This window comes from Rousettus aegyptiacus, unplaced genomic scaffold (assembly GCF_014176215.1).
Source record: "Rousettus aegyptiacus isolate mRouAeg1 unplaced genomic scaffold, mRouAeg1.p scaffold_m13_p_1, whole genome shotgun sequence".
Classification (NCBI taxonomy): domain Eukaryota; kingdom Metazoa; phylum Chordata; class Mammalia; order Chiroptera; family Pteropodidae; genus Rousettus; species Rousettus aegyptiacus.
The window spans coordinates 64,153,000-64,176,633 of NW_023416284.1; the positions used below are offsets into that span (position 1 = coordinate 64,153,000).

Sequence of the window (23,634 nt, forward strand, 5' to 3'; positions counted from 1 at the left end):
CATAAAGCCCTGCAAACTAATTATAAAGTTTCTTTTTTAAATTTGGGCAGTTATAATAATGCAAACATGTTGACTTAAATTAAAAGATCACCCTGATAGATGAGCATATACCATTACTTGAAATTTTCTCACCACCCTACTTAAAAAAAAAAAATACAACAAAAAACAAAAACCTTAAAGGTATTATAATTCTACCTAGAAAGTAAAGATAGTTTTAAGTCAGTAATGCAAATCCTTCAGCAGGCTATCAGGGAAGAAGTAAGGACGTAGGTGTCTTAAAGTGAGAGTTAAGAGACCTACCCTCTCTTCCTCAACCCCTCTAAGCTCTCTAACCTTGGAGAATACAGTAATAGAAACAGCTAAGCCGCAGTTTCCAAAGATTTCATCAGCTTTCTGAAGTGTTTAGATGAAACACTTTATGCAAAATAATTTAGTTATCTTATCTACAAGCTTTAACTCTTAACTACTATAAGTAGATCACTAGAACGAACTACTGGGTTTCTACCCAGCAGCTGGCCCCTCTGCTGCAATGGCTGTCATTTCAGGCGAAGAGCACCTTGCTTTCTTCACTTCAGTACACTCTGTTAGGGAAAGCTGCCTAGTTTGTGACAGAACTTGCATCACTTGTTATCTCCTGATCTGAGAGCCTGAATGAACAACAGATGTTCTACCATCTCTTCCTGGCTATGAAGTAAAGTACAGATAAGAGAAAACCACCTTCCCTAAATTCAGCCTGCTGGACAAGAAGGCAGAGTTCAGGTGTCCAAGAATTTAAATCCTTGACTTCTCCCAATGCTGCCTCCCATGTTGGTACTTTTAGGTCCATCCCCTGATCTGAATCTAATTACATGGGATTAACTCCAAATACGGTTAATGTTAAATTGTTTACTAAAACTGTCTCCTTTTTTTTCATTGTTAGTTCATCTTAAACTGAAGAGGCAATTTTTAACAGATCCGAAACAACATTAAAGCAAATAAGTAACTAGGAGTAAGATACTTTCCCTTAAAACCCAAAGGAATGGCAGATTGAAGAAGGAATCCAGAAAGCAACCAGTACAACTATGATCTATGCAACTCACACTTTTCATCTGGACCTACAGCCCACAGAAATAGGAACTCCTTTCAATCTGGGGCCAACCAAGCTAGATGTTTCATAATTAGAAAAGTAAATCCAACATTCTTCCCAAGTGTTCTTTACTATGACTAATACTACGTAAGTGATGCTGCGCTTATTCTCAGGTTATCACATCTAAAGGTACACAATGGCCATCTGCACTGTATTGATGTTAATTCAGATCCTTGGTTAAGGTACTACTGGGCATCTCTACTACGTATAGTTACTGTTTTTTTCTCCTGTCATTAATAAGTAATTTAAGACTGTACAAATATATTGTTCCTCAAACTCCCTCCACCTCCACTAGCTTTAGCACCTATCGATGACTCTTGCATAATCAATTTACACTATGACAGTTGCAAAATGATAATTTTCTAACTCCATCATTACTTCTACATTAATTGATTGGCATTCTACTATAAAGATGAGCTTCTCCTTCTCCCCTTTTTACTCATGTATTTATCTACTTACTAACTGTATTAACTACGGATTCTTACTTTATTTAACAGGTACCACCGAGTTTTTATAAGTATTTTTCAAAAACAAGTGACAAGAGGCTACAGATCTGGATCAAGAGAATTTAATGAGGAAAATTTTATTCGTTACGCAAGAGAAAGACTATTAACTGAGGCCTCTTCTTGTTTCGAATGCTTGTGGGCAAGAGAGGTTTAACAGCCTAAGGCTCTGCAGTTTAGGCCGTTAGCATGTAGTTCTAGCAATAGACAATGTGAGCTATCACTGTGAAGTGCATGTTGCTCATCATCAGACATGATGTCATACTCCAAAAATTCCATCCAAACAACCCATCAGTTTCTCCACAACTAGCAAACTTGAATGTTCTGGCAAACTTAAAAGGACATGATTTACAAATAGTAGGTAATATTTGGATCTTTCCATAAGAGCTGGGTTCCAGCTTTTTTATAAAATACAAATGTTTTCATTTGGAGCTCACTGTGTCACTTTCTCAACAAACAGATCCTCATATCAGAAACTAGGTCTGTGTTATATACAAACAGAGTGAGTTTGCATGCATTTATTTTTGTGGTAGGAGACCACACACCTAGTGGCTATTTACAATATTTACATTGCTCATGATGCCACAAAAAGTTGGGGGGAAGGGGGTGGGCTTCAGAGTTGAGACCAAAGCTCAGGCCACACAGAGTATGACTGTAGGTCTAACACACAAACTAGACCTAACTCTCTCTCCATCCACTGTGGTGCTTGTTTTCTGTGAAAGCGTATCTATGCCATCCAAAGATCACTAAGAACATACTCCCAATTTAACACACTGTGAACTCTGGTATTATTTCAATGAGACAAACCTTTTAAAAAGACTTGCTAAGTTTTAGGGTCATTATATCCTTGTGCTCAGGATCACTATGGGAAGGTTTCAAACACCTACCAAGAAAAGTCTGGAGACCCCAGTCGCAAGTCTCTCTGTCTTCAGGTGCCAGACGAGGGGCTGTGGGGAGTTGAGCAGGAACACAACAGGCTTGTGGTGAATGTGGACTGAGGAGATGGGATTCAGGTGCAGAGTGACCTAAGAAGCAAGAGAAAGAGGAATCTTAGCACTGGCTTTCCATTAAAATCACTTAACATAGTATCTGGAATACTTTTTCACAGTTTACCATTAATAAACGCAAGCAATAAGCTAGTTCAGATTCATACATAAGATATACGAGGTTGAACTAGATGACATTGCCAATAATTGACCTTTTTTTTTTTTTTACTACAAAAATAGCTATATCATATGGTCAACTTACACTAATCTCAACTAAAATGTGATTCAGCTCCCAGTAATAGTGGAACATGAACAAAACACATTGTGTTCAAAGTTGGCAAAGGCAGAATAAAAGTTACCTTCCCTCAGTGGTATTTTATCCTTCAAGTCAAATGACTAAGCTAAAAACTGGAGTCCAGAACCCTTGAGCATGGGTCATCCTGGATCACCAGATAATGACCTTCTTCTCTTCCAGGTAAGTTCCAACCTCTATAAAGTTAAGCAAGTTCTGCCAAAGATGTGTTGAAAGCTAAGGGACAGGGACTGCCAAGGAGAGTAGCCAGTGCTTTTCTCATCCCAGCTATTAGCTCGAAGGGGTTTTCCAAAGAAATGAAGCACAGAGAACACACAGAATAAAAACTGATTGTATACAACCCCAGCTGAAAAGGAAAAAATAAATAAATTAATTAAAAAACAGGGAAGAAAACCATGAGCCTGGATAGGAGACTGTGGCCAATTTTGATAGCGGATCAAGGACTAGCGTGGGTTACCAGTGTCGTCACTAGCACCATCATTAAGCACTGGTGAGGACAGCAGGAAACTGGGTTCAACAATGTCTTCTTGGAGCACATGAACCATGGTCAGTCGGCATCAACATGGGACAGCGGAAGTGGGAAAAAGAATATTGAACAGATACTTTCACAAGGGCATGTCTCACACTGGCTTTCTGTACAGAGGGGTGAGGCAAGACCCAAGAATCACATATTTAAACAAAGTGAACTCACCAAAGAATACCATAAAGTGTTAAGGGCGGAAAAGGACAGAAAAGGACTTTAGCTAGAAAGGCACAGACTGAGTGATACACTGAGACTAATAATACATACCAGCCACAATCCTTAGGAGGATTAAATGGTCTAGATCTATGCCTTCAGTCTATACAATCATCAGAGACAGAGCACTCAAAGTTGGACTACTTTACATCTTCCCAGTGGCTGCTGGCCCACTGTGATCCTTAGGTATCTCTATTTTTTATGCCTATGTGACACCAGTGTCATTTATTGCAGTATACTCTCAGGTCATTGATAATAAGGCATTAAACTCTACTTAAATTTCAATACCCATGCCTTAGTACATGGCGGTCACTCAGAAAATGCCAACTGGATATTTAATTTTCTAATTTTTAATGTCACAAAAGTATTTTATTCTATGTATTTGCACTATAGTATATAACACCATCTCATTTATTGATTGTTGAGTGTGTGCGTTAATCTCCAAAGTAGACTCAATAAGCAAAGATATCTTATGTTTAATACTATGATTAATACAGAGTAGATAATTTTTAAATGATTTATCACAAGAAATTCATAAATTTATGTTACATAAAAGATAAAAAAGGATAAATATATTAATAGGTTCAAAAGGATTTAGGTAGCCAATTTATAGAAAATTTAAAATAAAACATGAGCAGTACTCAAAACTACCATGAGCTATTTCTACAAGACAGCTAGGATCATATTTTTCTATTTGGCATAAGGAATATACTAAAAGCAGAATACTAATGAATAGCATGTCAAGTACAGCTACAGCAGAATAAAATGTTCCTTGGTCATACAGACTCTACCTCACAGCATTCTGGAGATCTTATCTGCATCTAGAAATAAACAGCTTGACCATAATTGTAAACAAGAGAGGCTATAGAAACAGAGCAGTGGCAAAGATTTAAACTGTAGCATTAATGAAACAGAGAGATGCGCACCACAGAAAGCACACGCTATGTAGAGTGCGGAAAGGAGAGGTGAAATCGTCACTTGTTCAAGAGCACCTGAGAAAAGAAACACTCTGTCACCAATAGTACGTGTCGGTAAAAAGTTTCCAGATTTATTCATTCCAAAATTGTTTACCAAGCACCATAATAGCATAAAGAATAGCAATATATATCCGCAGAGGGAGTGTTAACTCTTTTTCTGATGATTTTCTTTGCAGCCCTTAGGCATACAGTTCTTGGAGCCTGTAGATAAAATAGTAATAAATATATATTTCAAATGAGCAAGAATTTTTTAAAAACTTAGGAAATAAAAAGAAAAATATGTATGAGACAGATATTGGTGCTTGCATCCAAAATTTTCCAGATGGTCAAAAGTGTCAAAGCCTGGCTCACACAATCAAGGAAGGATTCCTAGGAGCCACTGCTCTCTGAGCTTTCCTGGAAACGGCTCCCTCTTCAATATGTGGCAATGTCTGGCCAAGATGAATCCTCGACTCTGGCACATGGGGCCCAGGCAAAGCCCCAAAACCATTTGGCAAAGAAGAATTCACACTATGGGAAATTAAAAGGAAAATACTCGATACTTTTTGTTTAAAGATCATATGACAGGAACATGAAGTCCCCCAAGTACCTGCTCACCTCCCTCATCCCTCAGCAACCTTCCTCTTCTACCCTTCCTCCATTTGAGTAAATCTTGCCAAAGGGAAGATCAAGGGCAACCAAAAACAGCCAATAAAAAAATGAAGATATGAAAGCTCCTAGAAATGTGAGGAGAACATACCTGGATATGTCTTAAAAGAATTCCTGTTCAAGTAACTAATTTTTCTCAGGCTGAAAAAGCAAGCAAACAAACAACAACAACAAAAAGAAACAAAGAAAGAAAAAAGAAAATTCCTCTTTAGAATCTATTATAGCTCAGGATAGACTACAGTTACAAAGAACATACTGCTGAAGTTTTTCATAGGTAGGTTCTTGTCCAATGATCATGGCCTAAAGATCAGAGCTAAGGCAGACTGCAGCAAAGAAACAGCCCATGGGAAAATGATATAAACAGTCTCTGATAATATCCATCTTGATAATCCAAACAGTAAAGAGTTGACTCTCAATCCAGTGTAAAATTTACATAAAAATAAGGGTCATCACTTTGTCCATGGGCTCCATAAGTAATACCAAACTGAACCTAGGGGTCATGTGACTATGAAGGCTCACGGGGCTAAAGGAGATGCACTTCAAATGAAGGAACAATGACTACTCTCTAAACCCTTGAGAGTTATATAGTATTTGAGAACTTAATGCAAGATATAAACCTTCTCCATACACATGTACACATATACACACACACGCAATATTCATATGCACACCAATTTTACAGATAATGTCAGGGAAATACAACCATCCCCAGGCCCATGAACTCCATGTTAAATATTCATTAACCCAGGTTAAGGAATTCATTGTAGAAAAGAAGGAAAATTGTAACAACAGAAATAGAAACCAAACTAAAGACTCCATCTAACTAAACTAGAAATTACAGTTGTGGTCTTAAGATGTCATCTTCTCAGGGAAAGAACTTAATAGATGACACCTTAGAACTAAAAAACTTCCACATGCAATTTCTGGGGCTTCAGTGATCTCTTATAACCATAAGGCCTAATCCAGGAGTTTCTGCTTTAATCATGTTTGTTTCAAACATTGCTGACTTTCAGTGTTCCTAATGGTGTGAGAAAATGCAAATAAATCTGATCTGTCACATTCCATATGTAGACACATAGATTGCTGATCCCTCCCCTAAATGAAGGAAAGCTAACTGGTCTCATCTGTCCTATGACATCTATTTATACTAGATCTCCTGAGGTTATCTATGCACTTCAACAACCTATTAGATGTAATTAATGTATTTCTCCTACTTTATAAAGAAATTCAAAGTAAATCTTTTCTCAGTACTTTCCTGGGGAATCTGTATACAGTTTTGACCAAAGTCAAGGCCAACTCTAAGGAGCATAAATCCTCCGAGTAGAAACAAAACCTTCCTATCTCCCATTTAGGAAGCATGTCCTTCCTTGCCCATGTTATCACCAGAAAACAAAGACAAATTTCTCTAGACCCTCTTAGGGTGAAGACCTCTCAGTTCTCCAAAAACCATCATTAATAAGCAAGAACTACATATTGTTTCAAACTCTGTAAATCATGTTATGAAAATGAATTATGTACTTTCTTAGGAAAGGAAAAAAATTCTACTCTCTTTATTGAAAGATGCCATATGAAAATTGTTTTGAAATTTCTCAGGATTCATAGCAGAGATGTAAGATATTTCTACTATAAAGTTTATTAGTTAGACCCCTTACTCCTGAGGTTTTTAAAATTAATTAATTTTTGGGGGGGGGGTGCGGTGATACTGATTAACAAAATCCAATAAGTTTCAAGTGGACCTCCTGAGGTTTTTTTAAAACAAACAAAAGCAAATTGAGTGAAACAACTGACAAGAGAGTCCAAAGGTTGTCCAATTTTGCTAACGTGTCAGTGAGGTTCTATTTCAACACTTCTGATTCTTGTAATAGCCTCTATGGACTCATGAAACAATGAAGTCATCCAAAACACTACCAGAGAGACTCCCGTTCTCTAAAACCAGACCAAACAATGCTCTGAACTAAATGATCCAATAGTCTGTTTACACAGAAATAGATAAGAAAAAAACTCTAGCAGTGTGTCTATAACCAAGACTGATAAAATCACACCCAGGCTGTATGTAGCCATCGTCTACTCCCTCTTCAGAGGTAAGGAGATACATCTACTTGGTAACAGTGTTGGTAGTTATTGAAAACATCCCGAATCTGGGTCTTGTACAAGGCATCCATAATGTACACAGACAGACAGTGAGATATGAATCTATTTCAGGACAGTAAGAGGGTACCACAGCTGAATGCAAATTTCACTTACCTTTGGATAATATGACTTCTAGGAACTCAAATTTGACCCCAGATGCATCTGAAATATGCAACCAATTGCTGAGAGTGGGGAGCAGCAGTTAGTAGTCACTGCTTAGTGTTTTAAAGCTGTATTCTGGGCTGAGGAGCCCCTACGTCTGACCTTTTATTTGTCATTGCTAGTCTTTTGCCATTTACAAACTGGTATCAATAGATTTACTTAAAATATTCTTGAAAGGGTGGACTTGGAACTTTTAAAATTTTCCTTATGATTTTTACATTGCTCTTAATTTCTAGAACCATATTAATCACTTGGTGCTGAATTCAAGGAATCTTGATACCCCACCTAGTGTCTCTAACCTCACCAGGGGAGTCAATTGACTCTTCTCTCTGGTCTCAGGAGGACTGGAGTCAAAGACTTCACACTGCTATGATAAATGATATCAAAAAGATTTCACACTGCTACAGCAAATGATATCAAGCTCCTTCCTAATGGTTTCATCTTAAAAATTACTTAACATAATGCGAGGGACAAAGTCAGTCAATTCCAAAGCTGATTCTTCCCCTTCCCATTAAGGATAGGATTCAGGATTCCCTGGGAGCCTCTGAATTCCATCTAATAAGACCACAAAACAGGGAGGGGGCAGAAATCTGATACAGAAATAAGTCTTCCCTCTCTGCTCTATATTTTGAATGCCCTGGAAAAATACTTGGACCTAAATTTGGGTTGGGGGTTGAGGGACAAGAGCTCATATAAACAGAATATTTCACAACAGGTCATGACCCTCTAAAGGGTCCTGGGAGAGTTGCAAGGGGATTCCAGGGGCCTTGGCCCTTCCTTCCCAAAGTAGCCCACAGCTCTGCCGCTCTGGGGAAGAGAGTCAGGGAAAGGCAGACATTGGATGTGGGTATGTGCTGAGGTAAAACCTGCTGCTGGAGCCCTCGGCAGGCCACTGCTGACTGATGGCAGGTAGGAAAATACTGACAGGCACTTTTGCATTGTCCTTTAGTATTAGCATCAGCCACCTGGATATCATACTATATGTCACTCAGACTCCACGGCTTTTAAAACACAGTCAAGAAAAGCAAATTACAACTCAAGCTATCAGAACAAGTGATGGGGGCTGCCTAGAATGCCTCATGAATGAATGTTTGTGTGCTTCCAATACAAATGAAACAAGTGTATCTCAGACACATCACATGTGGAATTATAAACCCAGCAAGTAGAGAGGGCCATGAGAACTCTAAGGCTATGGCAATCTGCAATATACGCCCTCCTCTGTATTTCTAGAGGCTATGGAATTAGCAGAAGTGCAAGCCAATCATACCTTGAGCTCCGGGGGCTCCCCGTTAATATGTGGATTAGACCAAATTACTCTCTAAGGAAACTAAATTCTGGTCAGGGTAGGAAAATCTTGGGAATTCTGTTAAGTCTGGTTTCCTTTAAAAGCTCTAACAAAAATAACTCCTGAAATTCACAATACCAGCCCCTAAGGGTATTCTGGTCTCATCTAGCCAGGTTATGATTTTAAGAGAAAACGTTTTTAGAAGAACTTTAATTTCAGTATTACTTGGATACTGTGAGTGAGGGAGAAATAACTCAGAAGTCAAAAGTGAAGAAGATGTTATTCTATTGTTTTGGGAGCATTTTTCTTCCTGAAAAAAAGCATTACTTTTTTCAATTAAACATTCCACTATCTTTTAGAGGTATGGAATTCTAAATGTTTTTAATTCAGGCAGTGAACTATCTCAGAACTGCCTAATGCACAATAAAGAAAATGCAGTTTACAGTATTTACAGTATTACTGTATTTAGTATTTCGAGTTCAGCACCTTTGCCTGTTTTCCTCCTCAGAATCATTTTTCGTTGGGTCCTGCAATGAGTTTTCACGGAAAGACCTATGATCACGGAAAGCAGAGAGAAAGTTGCCAAAATACATGTAAAGAATTTGGCATACTGTAGTTGATAGGTATCTAAGATGTGATAATATCTTATTAAAGACGATATTGAAGGGTTTAAATTTCCTATTGTCTTGAAGCGGCATTAAAAGTAGTTCAATACATTTGTTCTAACTGGAAAGAGACAAAGCTACAATAAAGAGTAGGACAACTGGTAACAAATTCATTATAGTTACTCTATAGCCTTAAAAATCCTTTAAGCACTTATTAATAACCTGGAGGAAAAAGGAAAATAAAAGAGTGAAAAAAAGAATGAAGCAAAAGACCTAAATCATAGGAAGTCTGAACAATGTTCCTTATTCAATTAAGGACAATCCTGTTGACATTTATTTACAAGTAAATCAGAATTGGCAGGGACTAGAAATAGATTTTACCCTGGAATGAAACGATGTAAATTCTAACATAAACCTATTCTAAAACTTGATTTTCAAGTTATATAAATAATACTATACCAGTCACTCATTTCTCAATAATGAAGATACTGTGATCCTGTAAAAACTATATTCATAGTCAGCAAATTTAAACCCTGATAAACCAATTCATGTTATTGCGAATCAGAGAATATATAGAGCAACAGAAATAAAAGGAGGGGATGATATCAACTCATTTCCAAACAAATAATTAAAATTGTTTCCCTTACTTGACACTGGGAAATAAGAGATTCTGTCTTGACATTTGCAAATACTAATTGTGTCTGAACTTTTTATAGTCTCATTTTTTTTTATGCTTAAGGTGAGAAAACAATAAGCTTTAAATCCCTGATTTATACTCAGCATATTTAAACATGAAAGGCACATGCACAGCTAGAGCATTTGTGTTTAAAAACAGTTTGAAAGTATTAGAGGCTTAGTTTCCCATGCAAATGGGGAAGGTACAAGCTATTCTTTCATAATATATCTCTAAAGAAAATTTCTAATTCTGAAAATTAGAATCTAAAATATAGCTACAAGCTATCAAGATCAAATAGCTTAAGCTGTTTCACAATTCAATTAAGTCTTAAATGCCTATTAAGTCAATAGCTGCTAGTCTTCTGCTTCTCATTTTCAGCAAAACTACTACAGTCTACCATTCTGTTGCTGACTCATCCTTTGAAAATACCACTAATAAACAGTAAGTGGGGCCAAAATGGGAAAAGTAGAAGTGGGGGGGGGGACTGCATTATAAAATATTCAGGCTTAGATTATAAATTTAAATATTTTAAAGTTACCAGTATCATGTAGAAATGATTAAGATTCTCTGCCACTCATGATATTCAAGCAAAAATAAGAAAACTGACTGACAAGTCTCTCTATAAAAATGTGATGTGAAGTAAGCAAAATTCAGTATATCCACATAATAGAATATTATTCGGCCATAAAAAGGTGGAAGTATGGATACATAACACAACATGAATGAACCTTGAAAATCTCATGTGAAGTGAAAAAAGCCAGACTCTTAAAGCTCATATGTATGATTACGTTTATATGAAAGGTCCAGAGCAAGCAAATCCACAGAGACATAAAACAGAGTCCAGTCTGGAGCTGCTAGGGCCTAGGGCTAGGGGAGGATGGGAGTGACTGCTAATTGGTATGGAGTTTCTTTTGGGGGTGATGAAAAATGTTCTGGAATGAGATAGTGGTAATTCCTATGCATTTTGTTTTTCATTTGTTCAAACAGCATTTGTTAAATACCTATAACATGTCAGGCACCATGTCAATTACTGGCAGAGAAAGATGAGTAAGATGCAGCATATTTTTCCTCATTTGCCCACAGTCCAGAGGAAAAACAGACACATAAAGATATGATTATAATACAACATCAATAGGGAGATGATTCCGGGATGTGTTAGGAGAGAAGAGGATAGATATCAAGGGTCAGGAGAGGCAAAAGCAGTTTGGGCTGGGCTGGGTCTCCAGGCAGGACAAATTGGACCCAAACTTCCCTGTAAGAAACAGGCAAAATCTGTCAACATGATAAGTTTTGTTTCTCCCACTCCCAAATTGTCTGAACTACTTGGATTGGCTGGATGACCACTCATCAGAGATATTTTACAAACAAAATCCACAAACCAAGTATAAGCTGGACTGGATGACCACTAAGCCCCCTTCTGACCTTAGATTCTAGGGATTCCATGACTTCTTTATTGAATATTTTTCTTGAGACATCCAGAATCACTCCACCTACTTCCCATTCATTTCTTCTCTAAAGAAGTTTGCTAAATCAGCTTTTAAAAATTCATGTATCTAGTAAGTTGTACAATAAAGTCTTTGAGAATGTTTCTCAACAATCATTATTTCAAAAGAATATGATACTAGGATACAGCAAATCTATTGGGGAAGTGATAACAGTTCTTTAGTATTTCATAAAGAGTTCAGAATAATGTTGTGGTAGGTTCGGGTCACATCTGTCCACATGAGTCTGTGGGAGCTTGTTGCCTCTTGCTTATAAGCCTAGATTCCAAAATTAGAACTAGCTTTGAACAAGCTACTATTTTTCATAAATTAATAAATTATGAAACCTAACCATAAGAGATCACAGCAATCACATAAGATTATTGAGGTTAAATAATTTATTTTTTTTATAAATATAATTCTTTGTAAACTCTAAAGTGTAAAGAAAATTATTCCCTCAAAAAAAGATGATGAAAAGTTAAATTTTCCAGGCCATAATAGGTGGAAAATAATCTAAGACATCCCTGTTTTTAGAACAGAGAAAGAAACCTAATAAAGTCAAAGTCATCATTAGATATTTTACATCTTTAAGCAAACTTTCTAACCAGCATTAACGAGTGACAAAACTATATGATTTTTGTTTCTTCTTCCATTAATTTTCCACTCACCATGGAAGGTTCCCAGTCTGTACTGAGAAATGAAGTACAGATCATATGCCAAATAAGTACCATCCCTCCTAGGGCAGCGGATGACCGAATGTTCCATGGGGAGGAGGGATCTTACATTAGCCTCAAGCTATCCCAAGAATATCAGCACCTAAGAGATTGCTTTTTGATTAATTCCTTATGGCTTAAAATGGGATGCATAAAGTAAAATATGACCAGTGAGCAGAGCATAATGATTAAGGGCATGGAAACTTGCACCAAACCCCCGGAGTTCAACTCCAGCTCCATTAATTCCTTATCTGTGTAACCTTGGGCAAATTTCTTGACTTCTCTGTGGCACTATTGTATCATGTAAAAAACAAAAACAAACAAAAAAAAAAAACAAGAAAATAGCACTTACCTTTTAGAATTATGAGTAATAAATAAAAGTTAATACTTGTGAAACACTCATAACATGCTTGCCCCAGTTGAAAACTATGTATTAGTTGCAGACAGGCCCGCAACAGATTTCAGGACCTTTGCACAGTAATCACTTGAGGCATCACAGGAACTTTCTCCTATAAGACGGATCCCTGAAGCCTTCTTAAACCCTTTTCCTTCTTGTGAAGCACTCTCCATCCGCTACCCTGGAACCTACTCTTACCAGAGCTGTTTATAAAAAGGACATACTGCTGTACTGTGGTTCGGAAATTCTCAAGGACAAATGACACACAAACTCAGCAAATTAGATTTCTCAATTCTGTTTAGAAAGAGGTTAGAGGCATGTATTAACATAATTAATTGCAGTTTCGTATTTTCACATGGGATCAATTTTGTTCACTTCATAGAAAAAGTGCCATGCTTTTAAAGAAGCTTTCATGCCATCAGTGCCCCAGAGAAAGGAAGCTCTTCCCAGGGATGCTCCTGACCCTTCTCTTACAGCACCTAGCACCTGTTTCCTTGTATCGAATTAACTGCGCACATATAAACTATCTGAGAGGAGAGGTTGAGGCTTGTCTTTTATCAACTTATATCCTGGTCTAATACCTAGCATTTAGTAGGTACTAAGTATTTAATGATGAGAGAATGAATGAACAAGTCAATAAACACATTTTAAAGCATAATTAAATCTCTTCCAAGATCTACATTTTCTTACAAGTTGGCCACTTGTAACCCAATATGTTGGGTCACTCAGCCTTCCTTTCTCAGTTACAGGCAGTTTGACCTAGTGTTTAAGAGCAATGACTCGGAGCCAGTTGGAATCTCTGCTTTCCACTTACCAGCCTTAGGGCCTTGAGGATGTTAAGACCATATGGGCATTAGTGTTGTCAACTGTAACATGGTGGAAATATTGATGTCTACTCCATCACATGTCAAAGGATTTAACATGTCATATGTGTAAAGCATTTAGAACAGTGACTGGAACATAGTAAGTGCTTTTTAAGTATTAGCTATCATTACTTCTACCCCTTAAAACAATGGCTATTTTTTCCCCATTCTCTTGGTTCCTATAGAAGGAAGGCCTTGTCTACACTGTCCTCCTCTCAAGTTTAAAATCAAAACAGCTTTCCTCACAATCCTCCAAATACCAAACCGTTGGCACACACCCTCTTCCTAAATTAACCTCTCCTCACTGGGCACACACAAGCCCCATTAAAGCTTCTCCTTTACCATCACCCTCTTTCTTCCCCACCTGGTAACTCTATTAATGTCATTAGCCATTCTCCCAAAGCTCTTGTTCATATCATCATCATGACCAACAACAGCTCCATGGCTTCTGCCAGACTTGGAGATACTTCAAAGTCCTCATATAATTTGGGAAAAGGATAACAGAGCTGTTTGTTTTGAAATACAACGTGTCCGGAATAAGATACCCTGTTTCCATGTATTTGTTTACCCTGGCACAAAGTGACCACTCTCAGGCTTACTACTAGCTGGAGCTCGGTGAAGACCTCCACCAGATACAATACCCAAAAGGTTGAGACAGCTGCAAAGGTTTCTGTTTCCCTGGAGATGGAGTTTCATGGAAGGCTAAGAATCACCACAGCAACTAGACTACAAAAACAGTCCATGGGCTTCAGCCTCATAACTCTGGTAAAGCAATTTGTACTCCGTGAAAAGGCTAGGGCACACAAGTTGAAAAATGATCAAAGTAAACACTGCTCTTCAAGCACCATTTTGTTGTGCTGATTTCAGGGCATCAAGTCACAGCATCGAAGTTCTGTTATGAAAGATGCACATCAAATGCCAAGGATTTGTTAGGCTGAACTAACTGCTCTGGTGTGAAGGTCTAGAGATAAATTCATAGCACATTTTCCAAAACAACCATTTCGAATTTGCTCTAAGAGCAGACCAGAGTAAAAATGTATGCCATTATATCAAGTTACCCTGCCCATGCTAGAACAGCTGTTGATCCCAAAGCTCTCTTTTAAAAAAGGTGATTTTTCTGATAAAACCTTTATTAGACTTTATCCCATATTGACCTTACATGGACTAATTCCTACACATTTTTTAAAAATTATCTAAACCTTATTTTACACTAAATGAGAAAATGACCTGGAGTACTTGATCTGCTACCCTCAGTCTATGTTAAAGTTTAAATAGCAAATAAGAAACATAGTATATTACTTATACACTATATAGAAGCAGCAACTATAAAGTTTAGAAACAAATATTTCTTTGTGGATTTATAAAAGCCTTCGATTTTTATTAAAGTTAATTTCATTACAGTTAATTAATGACTAAAGATAATTATTAATTATGCTAACTATAGCTTTAATACACAGAACATTCATATTTTATTTTATTTTAAGGAACCCAAAGTGGTACACCTAAGTAGCCTTACAACGTCCTCAAAAGTTGGGTAAGAAAAATATACAATGCCCATTTGCAAGAATTTATAAAAAATCCTCAGATCTCAATTACATGGTAGTACACGATGCTTTCATAAAAAACACTTATTGATAGGGAGAACTCTGTAATTCGAATTACCCTGAACAGAACATTTAGAAACGCAACTAGAACAATGTTATGCGTCCACACACTTATCACATTCCTCTGCTCTAGACGCATCCCAAGTATAGTGCTGCTTCCTGAATCTATTATGCAGAGGGAGTCCACTTGCACAACTTCTGGGGTTTCAGCAAGGTGCTGAGTGAATCAACTCAGAGTCTGCTATCCACAGAATTTATCGTTCCACAAGCCGCAATGGCCCAACACTTTGCAAGCAAGGTCTAACACCTAAATGCTTCACAGACCAAAATGATTCTGCTTAAAGACTTGCTCAGTCTGTTCTAGCTTCTCCCGTTTTATCTCCAGGTTAACAACTACAAAGTTCCTAAGCTAACAAGGAGATGTTCTCATTTAATGTTTTGTGCAGTCATTTATTCATTCTGCATAGAATAAATAAATGGCTATTATGTGTAAGGCACTTTGGTTATTCAATCTTTTCCAAAATGTGGGGATAAACAATATTTTTTAAATTGCTTAGATATTTGTTTTTATGGGTCTTAAAAACATGAGTTCATATTTAGTATGTTTAGTGTGAAGCTAGTCTTTTTTTCCAATTTAATGAAAAATATTAGAAAAATTATAATACAGGTACTATATGAATACTACAAAAACTGTAAAAACATATAAACTCATATTTGAGAAGCACCACTATGTATGTATGAAAGGGTTTCAAATACCAACCCAATACAAAACTTGCCCTCAAGAAATTCACAGTTTCATGGGGTCAAAAAGATATACAGATTAAATATGTATGTGGGAAGCCAGAAGGGAGCAATTCTGCTGGGCCCTGAGGGTGAAAAGGGCAGGGACAAGCAGAACTAAGGGGACAGGGCAAGGAGGAGGGCAGGGAAGATCGCGAGAGAAACGGCAGAGCAGGAGGCAAGGGAAGCATGGGTAGGTTTGGGGAACATTTAATTCAAACAGAACTGAGGAAATAAATGAAAGAAAGCAGAGAAATAAAGTGGAAAGGTAGATCAGGGCCAGATCTCAATGGGCCGTGAAAGCCAAGCTTAATAATCAGTAAAAGCAATCTAAAGAATAGCATGTAATATAAGTCACTGAGATGTGGCCATGGCTTCCCTCCCAATAAATAATGGGCACATCAACTTCTGGCATATCAAGTGTCACTTAGCTAATCACATTAATGCATTAAATATACTTCAATCACCTCACTTATTTGCCCAAATAAATATATATCATAATAGAGCTAAAAAAAATTCCATTTTGTACAGGATCCTATTTCAAGTCTTACAGAATGTCATTGTTAATGAATTACCTAAGAGTAGCTTGCAAGGTGAGAAAATGAAACCTGTGTCTCCTACACCTGAGGAGTTTATTCCCAGGCTTTGTCCCTAGCTCACAGGCCCTCAATAAACACTTATTGAGTTTGAGGTATATCTTAACCATAAACAATCAATGAATTAGGCAACTACTATGAGTTATTAGCCTTGAGCATTTTTACAAGGAACAACTCATGGGACCTGGTAATTCTGGTCCTGGTTATAGTATTCTATGCAAATATCCTTAAGTCCTACCCTTAATTCTCTACTAGGTAAGAAATGAGCCAAAGCAAGTCTCATCTTTCTTTCTACTTTACCATCCCTGAGGTTAAAACAGGTTACCATGCTGCACCCTACCAAAGTCTTCTTGAGATGTCCTAAATCTTGGCAAGACCCAACAATGTTTCCAGTGTTCCAGTACACACCTGAAACAGTTTGGGATCATAATCTCTCTTACAGTATTCTTTTCAAAAAAGGAAGCAAGTAAACTGTTGGTGAGCAATTTTAGAATAAAAATAGGCTTGTCTGATTCACAGAAAATAATTTATTGTTTGCCCTCAGGGAGAATTATCCACACCTTAAAAACAGAGGAAAGTAACTTTCACTATAAACCACAAATACTGGTGCTTTCCAATCTTGTCTTCCTCCTAGTGTACGATTCTGAACATACCGTTCGTTTAAAAAAAAAAAAATTGTTTTGCTGAAATTTCTTACTTTGGGATTCAGTATTGCCATAAATGAAGTGGCTAGACCAAAACCTACAGTTCTCTGAGCAACTGGTAGTCAGTAATGGTCCTCAAGACAGATCCCTAGGAATAGATGTAGCTGACAAGAAAGAACAAATGGGCTGATGTGACTGAATCATCAATTCGTAAACGATGGGTCTCCCCAAATGATTTGTGTACTCAATTAATGGGAAAGATTGACAAAAGTTTAGTTTAACCTGCCAAAGTGAATACAAGAGAGCAAAACAGAAGATTTTTTTTTCTTCCAAGAACTGAAAATATCCCAAAATGAATTTATCAAACTTGTCAGACCAGTGTGAACATGTTTTAGAGAATTTCTTTCCTTTCCTTTCCTTCTCTTCTTCTTATTTTTATTTTTATTTTTTTTTACTTTAATTCTAGGTCAGTGTGTGCCCTGTAGTCTTTTATGCTTGGCAGAAGCAAAACAAATCATGATACTCAAAGCTAATCCTAAGGGTAAATCAAGATTTACAGTATCTTATAAAATAGGTAGTGTTGACAAGATAACAGTCTGAAGACAAGTTAATTTGCTTGGTTTTGCTGATTTCTTTTAGATATACTTCTCAATAAGAGAGTTACGTGACTTAAACTGAATTTCAGGAAGACTGACAGATTTTTCTATTTTCTATTGAAATACAGAGCTTCCAATAAATCAAAATATGATTTAAAAACAAAAGAGTCAATACAAACAACATGATTACACGGTCAGGTTCTAAAATCACTGTTTTGATGGGATAACCCTCCTTGATAAGGACAGTGGCTGCTCTTGACTAACCGTAAATCATTAGGCTGAGAACAAGTCTCCGTCATTACAGCTGACTCGTTTGGGGACTGGGAATTCTTTCAAGGCAATGGGCAATGAGCTAAATAGTACAACAGACACACTGGCCAGCTCTGGATCCAAGGTTTGAAGTTATGAAGGTCTCTTATTTTTTCTCCATCGTTTACTTCTTCTTGCCACCCCCCTTCAAATACTTCACTGGCTATTCTAAAAGCCAAGGAATAGGGAAAGGAGTGAAATTAGAACCAGTGGACTTGGTTATTATAATCAATGCTGATAAGTCTATAAGAAGCAAGAGGATAAAACCCAAAATGAAATTTTTTTTATAATAAAAATAATTGACTCTTAGTGATGGAGGAGATTTAAGAGATATTCTACTCCAGACCTTTGTGTAGATAAGGAAATCAAAGCCCAAAGAGGTAACAACATATCCAAGTTCCACACCTGGTTATGGCATCATAGGGACGAGTACTCAAATGTCCACTCCACTCCAGTAATCCATCTTCTATTCATCCTGCAAGTGGAAGTCTCTCCTTATGAAACCAGTTCTCTGTTATTAGAAAGGACTCCCCGAGTCTTCAGAATTCAGGGCCAGCCTTTTAAAACACTGGACAAGAATACATAAGAAATGCCAAGAAACAACTTCCCCTGCAATGCACCACATGATCTGACCATTGACTAAATAACTAATCCCATCTCCCACTACTTCCTTTCTTGCTCTATTCCAGCCACACCCGCCTTCTCACTCACCCTCAATGAGCTGTTTCCGAGCTTTGGGCCTTGGTATTAACAGATCCTCTATCTGGCCTGTTCTTCCCTTAGATCGGTGCATGGTTCACTCTGTTTCTTCATTAAGGTATGTCTTCAACTATACCTCCTCAAAGAAATCTTTCTCAACCACCCTAATAACCACTCCTCCTGTCACTTAAGTACCTGGGTACTTTTGTGTTCAAATCCATGTAAGCACATGAGGGCTAAAATTCTGCCTTATTTAGCACTCTATCTAGTACTAGAAACAGCGCCTACATATGGTAAAAACATTTTTAGAATGAATAAATGAATGAATGTATGAAAGGCAAAGGAAAGATGAACCAAAACATGGGGTAACTCCTCAATATGGTGCTGGGAAATCTCTCCATTGTTTTTAAAAAATTGAAGGGAAAAGAGGGCACCTGTAGATATAGAAAGTTACCAAAAAGTTCATTGACGTCCATCTAAAACATATCTCCTAGGTAGTTCTGATAAAAGGTCATTGCCAACAAACAAAAATAACTCATTTTCAGCCTACTCAAGATACACAAGAATTCAAGATCAAGTCATAATATAGCTCAAAGTGCATCTGATTCTGCCAGCAAGAGGCCTGCAGCGAATTTTTGGGCATGTGAATGATACATTGTTTTATTGAAACATTTTCCGAGATTCCTTTCCAAATTCAAGTCCATGGTCTTTTTTCCCAAAAGGGCAAAATACTAACCTGTTTCCAAGCTATTTGGTAATATTTTGGCACAAATAATCCAGTTAAGAGAGTTGTGTGTATAGAACAGAGTTATCATTAATAGTAGGGCAGGACACTCCAACCTGCCCCTCTTTCTAAGCTCTTAACCTATAGATGACAACCCAGCTATTCACGTGTAATTCTTCCCAAACGGCTATTTTACTGCAGCTCAAAAACTTACCTCTAACATGAATAAAGTCAACAAACAACACCAGAAGCAATACTTATGCCCACATTTAAGGAGAGCAAAGAGACTGAGATCTTCTAAGTGGGAGCAGGAGCAGGGGGAGAACTTGCTATCCGCTAGTGGTGTCAGGACTACCGTGCCTGGCAGTGCATCTGACAAATAACAGGTGCTTAAGCAAAACTGATTTAATGACCGAATGAATGTCTAAACCTTGAGAAAGCCCATATTGCCCACAGCCACTCACTGTACATCAACCCCATCTATATGAGGTGTGTGCTGCAGATTCAAGCTTGGGCTCTACCAACTACTTCCTAGCTCATGACCTTGAGCTAAGAACAACTCCCTTGCAGGGGTGTTGAGAAAATTGACCAAAATGGCAGTTTTTGAAATCCTCTGAGAAATCAGCTTACCTGTGTTTGTCTTTGGCTCCAATCAATGTGGTGCTACTACTGCCTGCCTACAGGTTCCTGGTTTGTTTTTTTTTTTAATTTTTATTTTTTATTTTTTATTTTTAAGCAGGAACACAAACTGATGACAGCTGGATACATGACCCTCAGGCTTCCTAATAATGAACGGCTTTTCTGCCATTTCTCAGTCTTCCCCACAACTACTGGGATTTGAGTCTCATTAAAAATCAGGCCCAGGCACAAACGTAATCATCTTCACTATGTCCAGCCTCATGTTTGCTGTTATTTCTGTTTAGTCAAGGCTACACCGAGCAGCCTCAAGTCTTGATCTCCAAATCTCACTGCAATTTGGAGGACTCTGAAATCCAACAAAGAATGGTCCTGAGACTATCACATTCATTCCATATTGGACCCCAAACACCACATCTCTCAGGAGACCCCAAATTTTGGAACAGAAACTCAATCACCTGCCTTTCTATTCTGGAGTATGCCTTCCAAAGAAATAGGAACTCGGGACATACTAAAGCCATGAACTCTTTCCAAGGCAGCTGAAATCACCAGAATATGAAGTAAAGTTAGAAGTTTCTACTAATCTGTGGCTGGGAAGTTTACGGACAAGCATTTATCTTTACAGGTCTACCTAAACTGCCCTTTCAGTGTTAAAGATTATACCAGTTCATCGGCTTGGAAGACTTGCAATAGTAGTAAGCTGAGCATCAGTTCTCCCACCATAAACACCAACAGGCAAGGCCATCAGACGCAAGCTCTCACAGCTGCCAAGGTACTCGCTGTCCTCAACATAGTTCACACTCAACTCGGCTCTATTATTTACCAGCCTCCTCCCCTAGTCTGAAAATTCTGCCGCTAGCCCTCAGCCAAACCACATCCCTATTTCAAACCTCTCCCAAGTCTCACCTCCAAAAAGCGTTGCCAGGCTAGCACACCTGGCTCCAATTACTCCAGCAACAAGCCTCCCCAAAACCCAGCCCCGCGTCCTTCCAACATGCCTGTTTCTTTAGCACCTCTGTTTATCTCAGCCCAGCAGTAGCTGGTTAACTTTGGTTAAGTTTCTGTTATGCGTGTTTAAGGCAATAATATGTTTCTATGTCTCTGTGCTCTCTGTTTACAGGTGTTGTTCTTTGCCCTGCTCCACACACGGGATGGTGAGCTCCACGGCTGCTGCCTGCGTCACTCCCACAACGCTTTGCACGCTGCACAGTCCTCGAAGGCTGCTGCTGGCCCTGACTGCCTGCCCAGCTGCCTGGTTCTAATTATGCGGGGAGGGGCTTATCCTCCGCAAACTGAAATAATTAGTTCCTTTAATCTTCTGTATTTCAATAAATAAGAGAAAGCTTTTTTATGTGTACACTGTCCTGTTGAAATAGTGAAGGCGCTTGGAAATCATGAAATTTCTACTGTGCAAGGCAGTAAGATCTAAGCTATGAAACTCAAAAGCATTTTCCCAAGTATTTGGAGGTCAGCTTTGCCCCCAGATCTGTAACTCCTACATAACTCTAGGATTTGTTAAAAACACATAAGAAGACGTCAGATATCCTTAGTTAACATTTCAGCAATTAGGTGGCTCCTTACCTAATTGTGTTCCAAGGGTTTCTTTAAGGATACTTTCTAATTTAACAATTTCTAGGAACACTTTCAATTCTACTTTTTAATTGGTATTTTTTACTAAATGCATATTATGCTGTTTTTCATATTGGAGGCCCAGACTAACTGAATTTCAAAATACTCCTGTAACTCCTGATGTAAACTCAAAAAAACAATAGCACTGAGAGAAACATCAGATTTCAATCTTCCCAACCTTTTAATATTGACGAATGAAGAAACTGAGACTTGCATGGCTCTACAGATTTGCTCAAGTTTAAATTAAAAAGATCTTGATAAATTAAGGACCAAATCATTTACAAATAAAAAATTTCTAATAGTGTTTAATAAAGGTAAACTGTTACAATCAACACATCACTTGTTCACAAAAGCATTTATTTCACATACATTTGAGTGCTCACTATGTACTGGTTTTCTAATTTGTTCTCTAATTACTGAAGGTAGTGCACAAAATAAGACATCTCATGGAAATTCTACCGGAAAGAACAGACAATATACGCATATAAATATAAATATTAGGTTGTGATATGAGTTATTTTAAAAATGTAAAACAGGGTTTGGAGAGAATAGGGGTGTATAGCTACTTTAAATGGAGTGGTCAAGGAAGGGCTCTCTGCATAGATAACTGCTGGGCAGGAGCTAGATGAAGGGAGGGTACAAACCATGTGAATAACTGGGAGAAGTGCATCCAGCAAAGGATGGAGAGGCAGGAGTGTGCTCTGCTCTGGAGGACATCAGCGCCAAAACTTGAAGTACAGTGAAAATGGTGAGAGTGGTAGGAGAAGGAATGTAAGCTCTGCTTGGGATTGGGGGGTTTATTCTAAATGTAATGGAAAGCCACTGCAGGAAGTTGAGCTGGTGAATTTTGTCATTGGTCTTGAGTTTTAAAAAATTCACTCAGGCTGCTATGTGCAAAATAGGTCTTATTAGCTAATTATGATAGTAGCTAACATTTATTGGGTGCTTATTATATTCTAAGCACCAGTCTAAGCACTTGTCACATTTCAACTATTTAATTGTCATAACAACATATGAAATAGATACTATATAGATAATATAATTTGCCCAAAGTCACAGAGCTCATAAACAGTGGAGTCAGGCTTCCAACATAGGCACTTTAGCCCCAGATCCCGCCATCTTAAGGGACCTAGATTAGGCTCTACTGTGTCTCAAGTAAAGATGTGACAGTGGCTTAGACCAAAGGTGGTGGTAGCGATTGTAGGAGAGGTGGATGGAGGTCAAGGGTGGGAGAATTCAGAATATATTTTTATAGTAGAATAAATAGGATTGGATGTGACATCTGAGAAAACATAGGAAGTCATGGATAATGCCAAGGTTTTTGGCCTTGGCAACTGGGTGGTAGGGTCCCTTACAGAGATGGAGAAGACAAGCAGTGAGCAAAATGGGGACAGGAGGGCTACATGGAACTCAACATAATCTCCCAAGCTAATATGAGCCAGGGAGTGTATAAGTTTCCTGTGGCTGCTGTAACAAATTACTAAAAATGTGGTGACCTAAAACAACGGAAATTTATTTTCTCATAATTCAGGATGCCAGATGTCCAAAATCAGTACTACTGAGCCAAAATCAAGGGGTCAGCAGAACTATGCTCCCTCTAGAAGTTCTAAGAGAAAATCCATTCCTTGCCTCTTCCAGTTTCTCACAGCTGTTGATATCCTTGGTTTGCGGCTACATCCCTCCCATCTCTGCCTCCATAGTCACATTACCTTCTCCTCTTCTGTGTCAAATCTTTGTTTCATAAGGGGACATGATTGCATTTAGAAGCCGAATAACCAAGGAGAATCTTTCAACCTCAAAATCCTTCAATTAATCA

General features: G+C 37.9%; 1 protein-coding gene across 1 annotated transcript in view; it reads right to left on the bottom strand.

The window, feature by feature from the left end:
- Positions 1–23,634, bottom strand: part of TGFBR3 (transforming growth factor beta receptor 3) — a 173,460-nt gene that overhangs the window by 63,511 nt on the left and 86,315 nt on the right. The window contains exon 4 of the mRNA XM_016134290.2: positions 2,517–2,654. Coding sequence (XP_015989776.2) covers positions 2,517–2,654 — 138 coding nt within the window. The remainder of the gene's footprint in view (positions 1–2,516; positions 2,655–23,634) is intronic.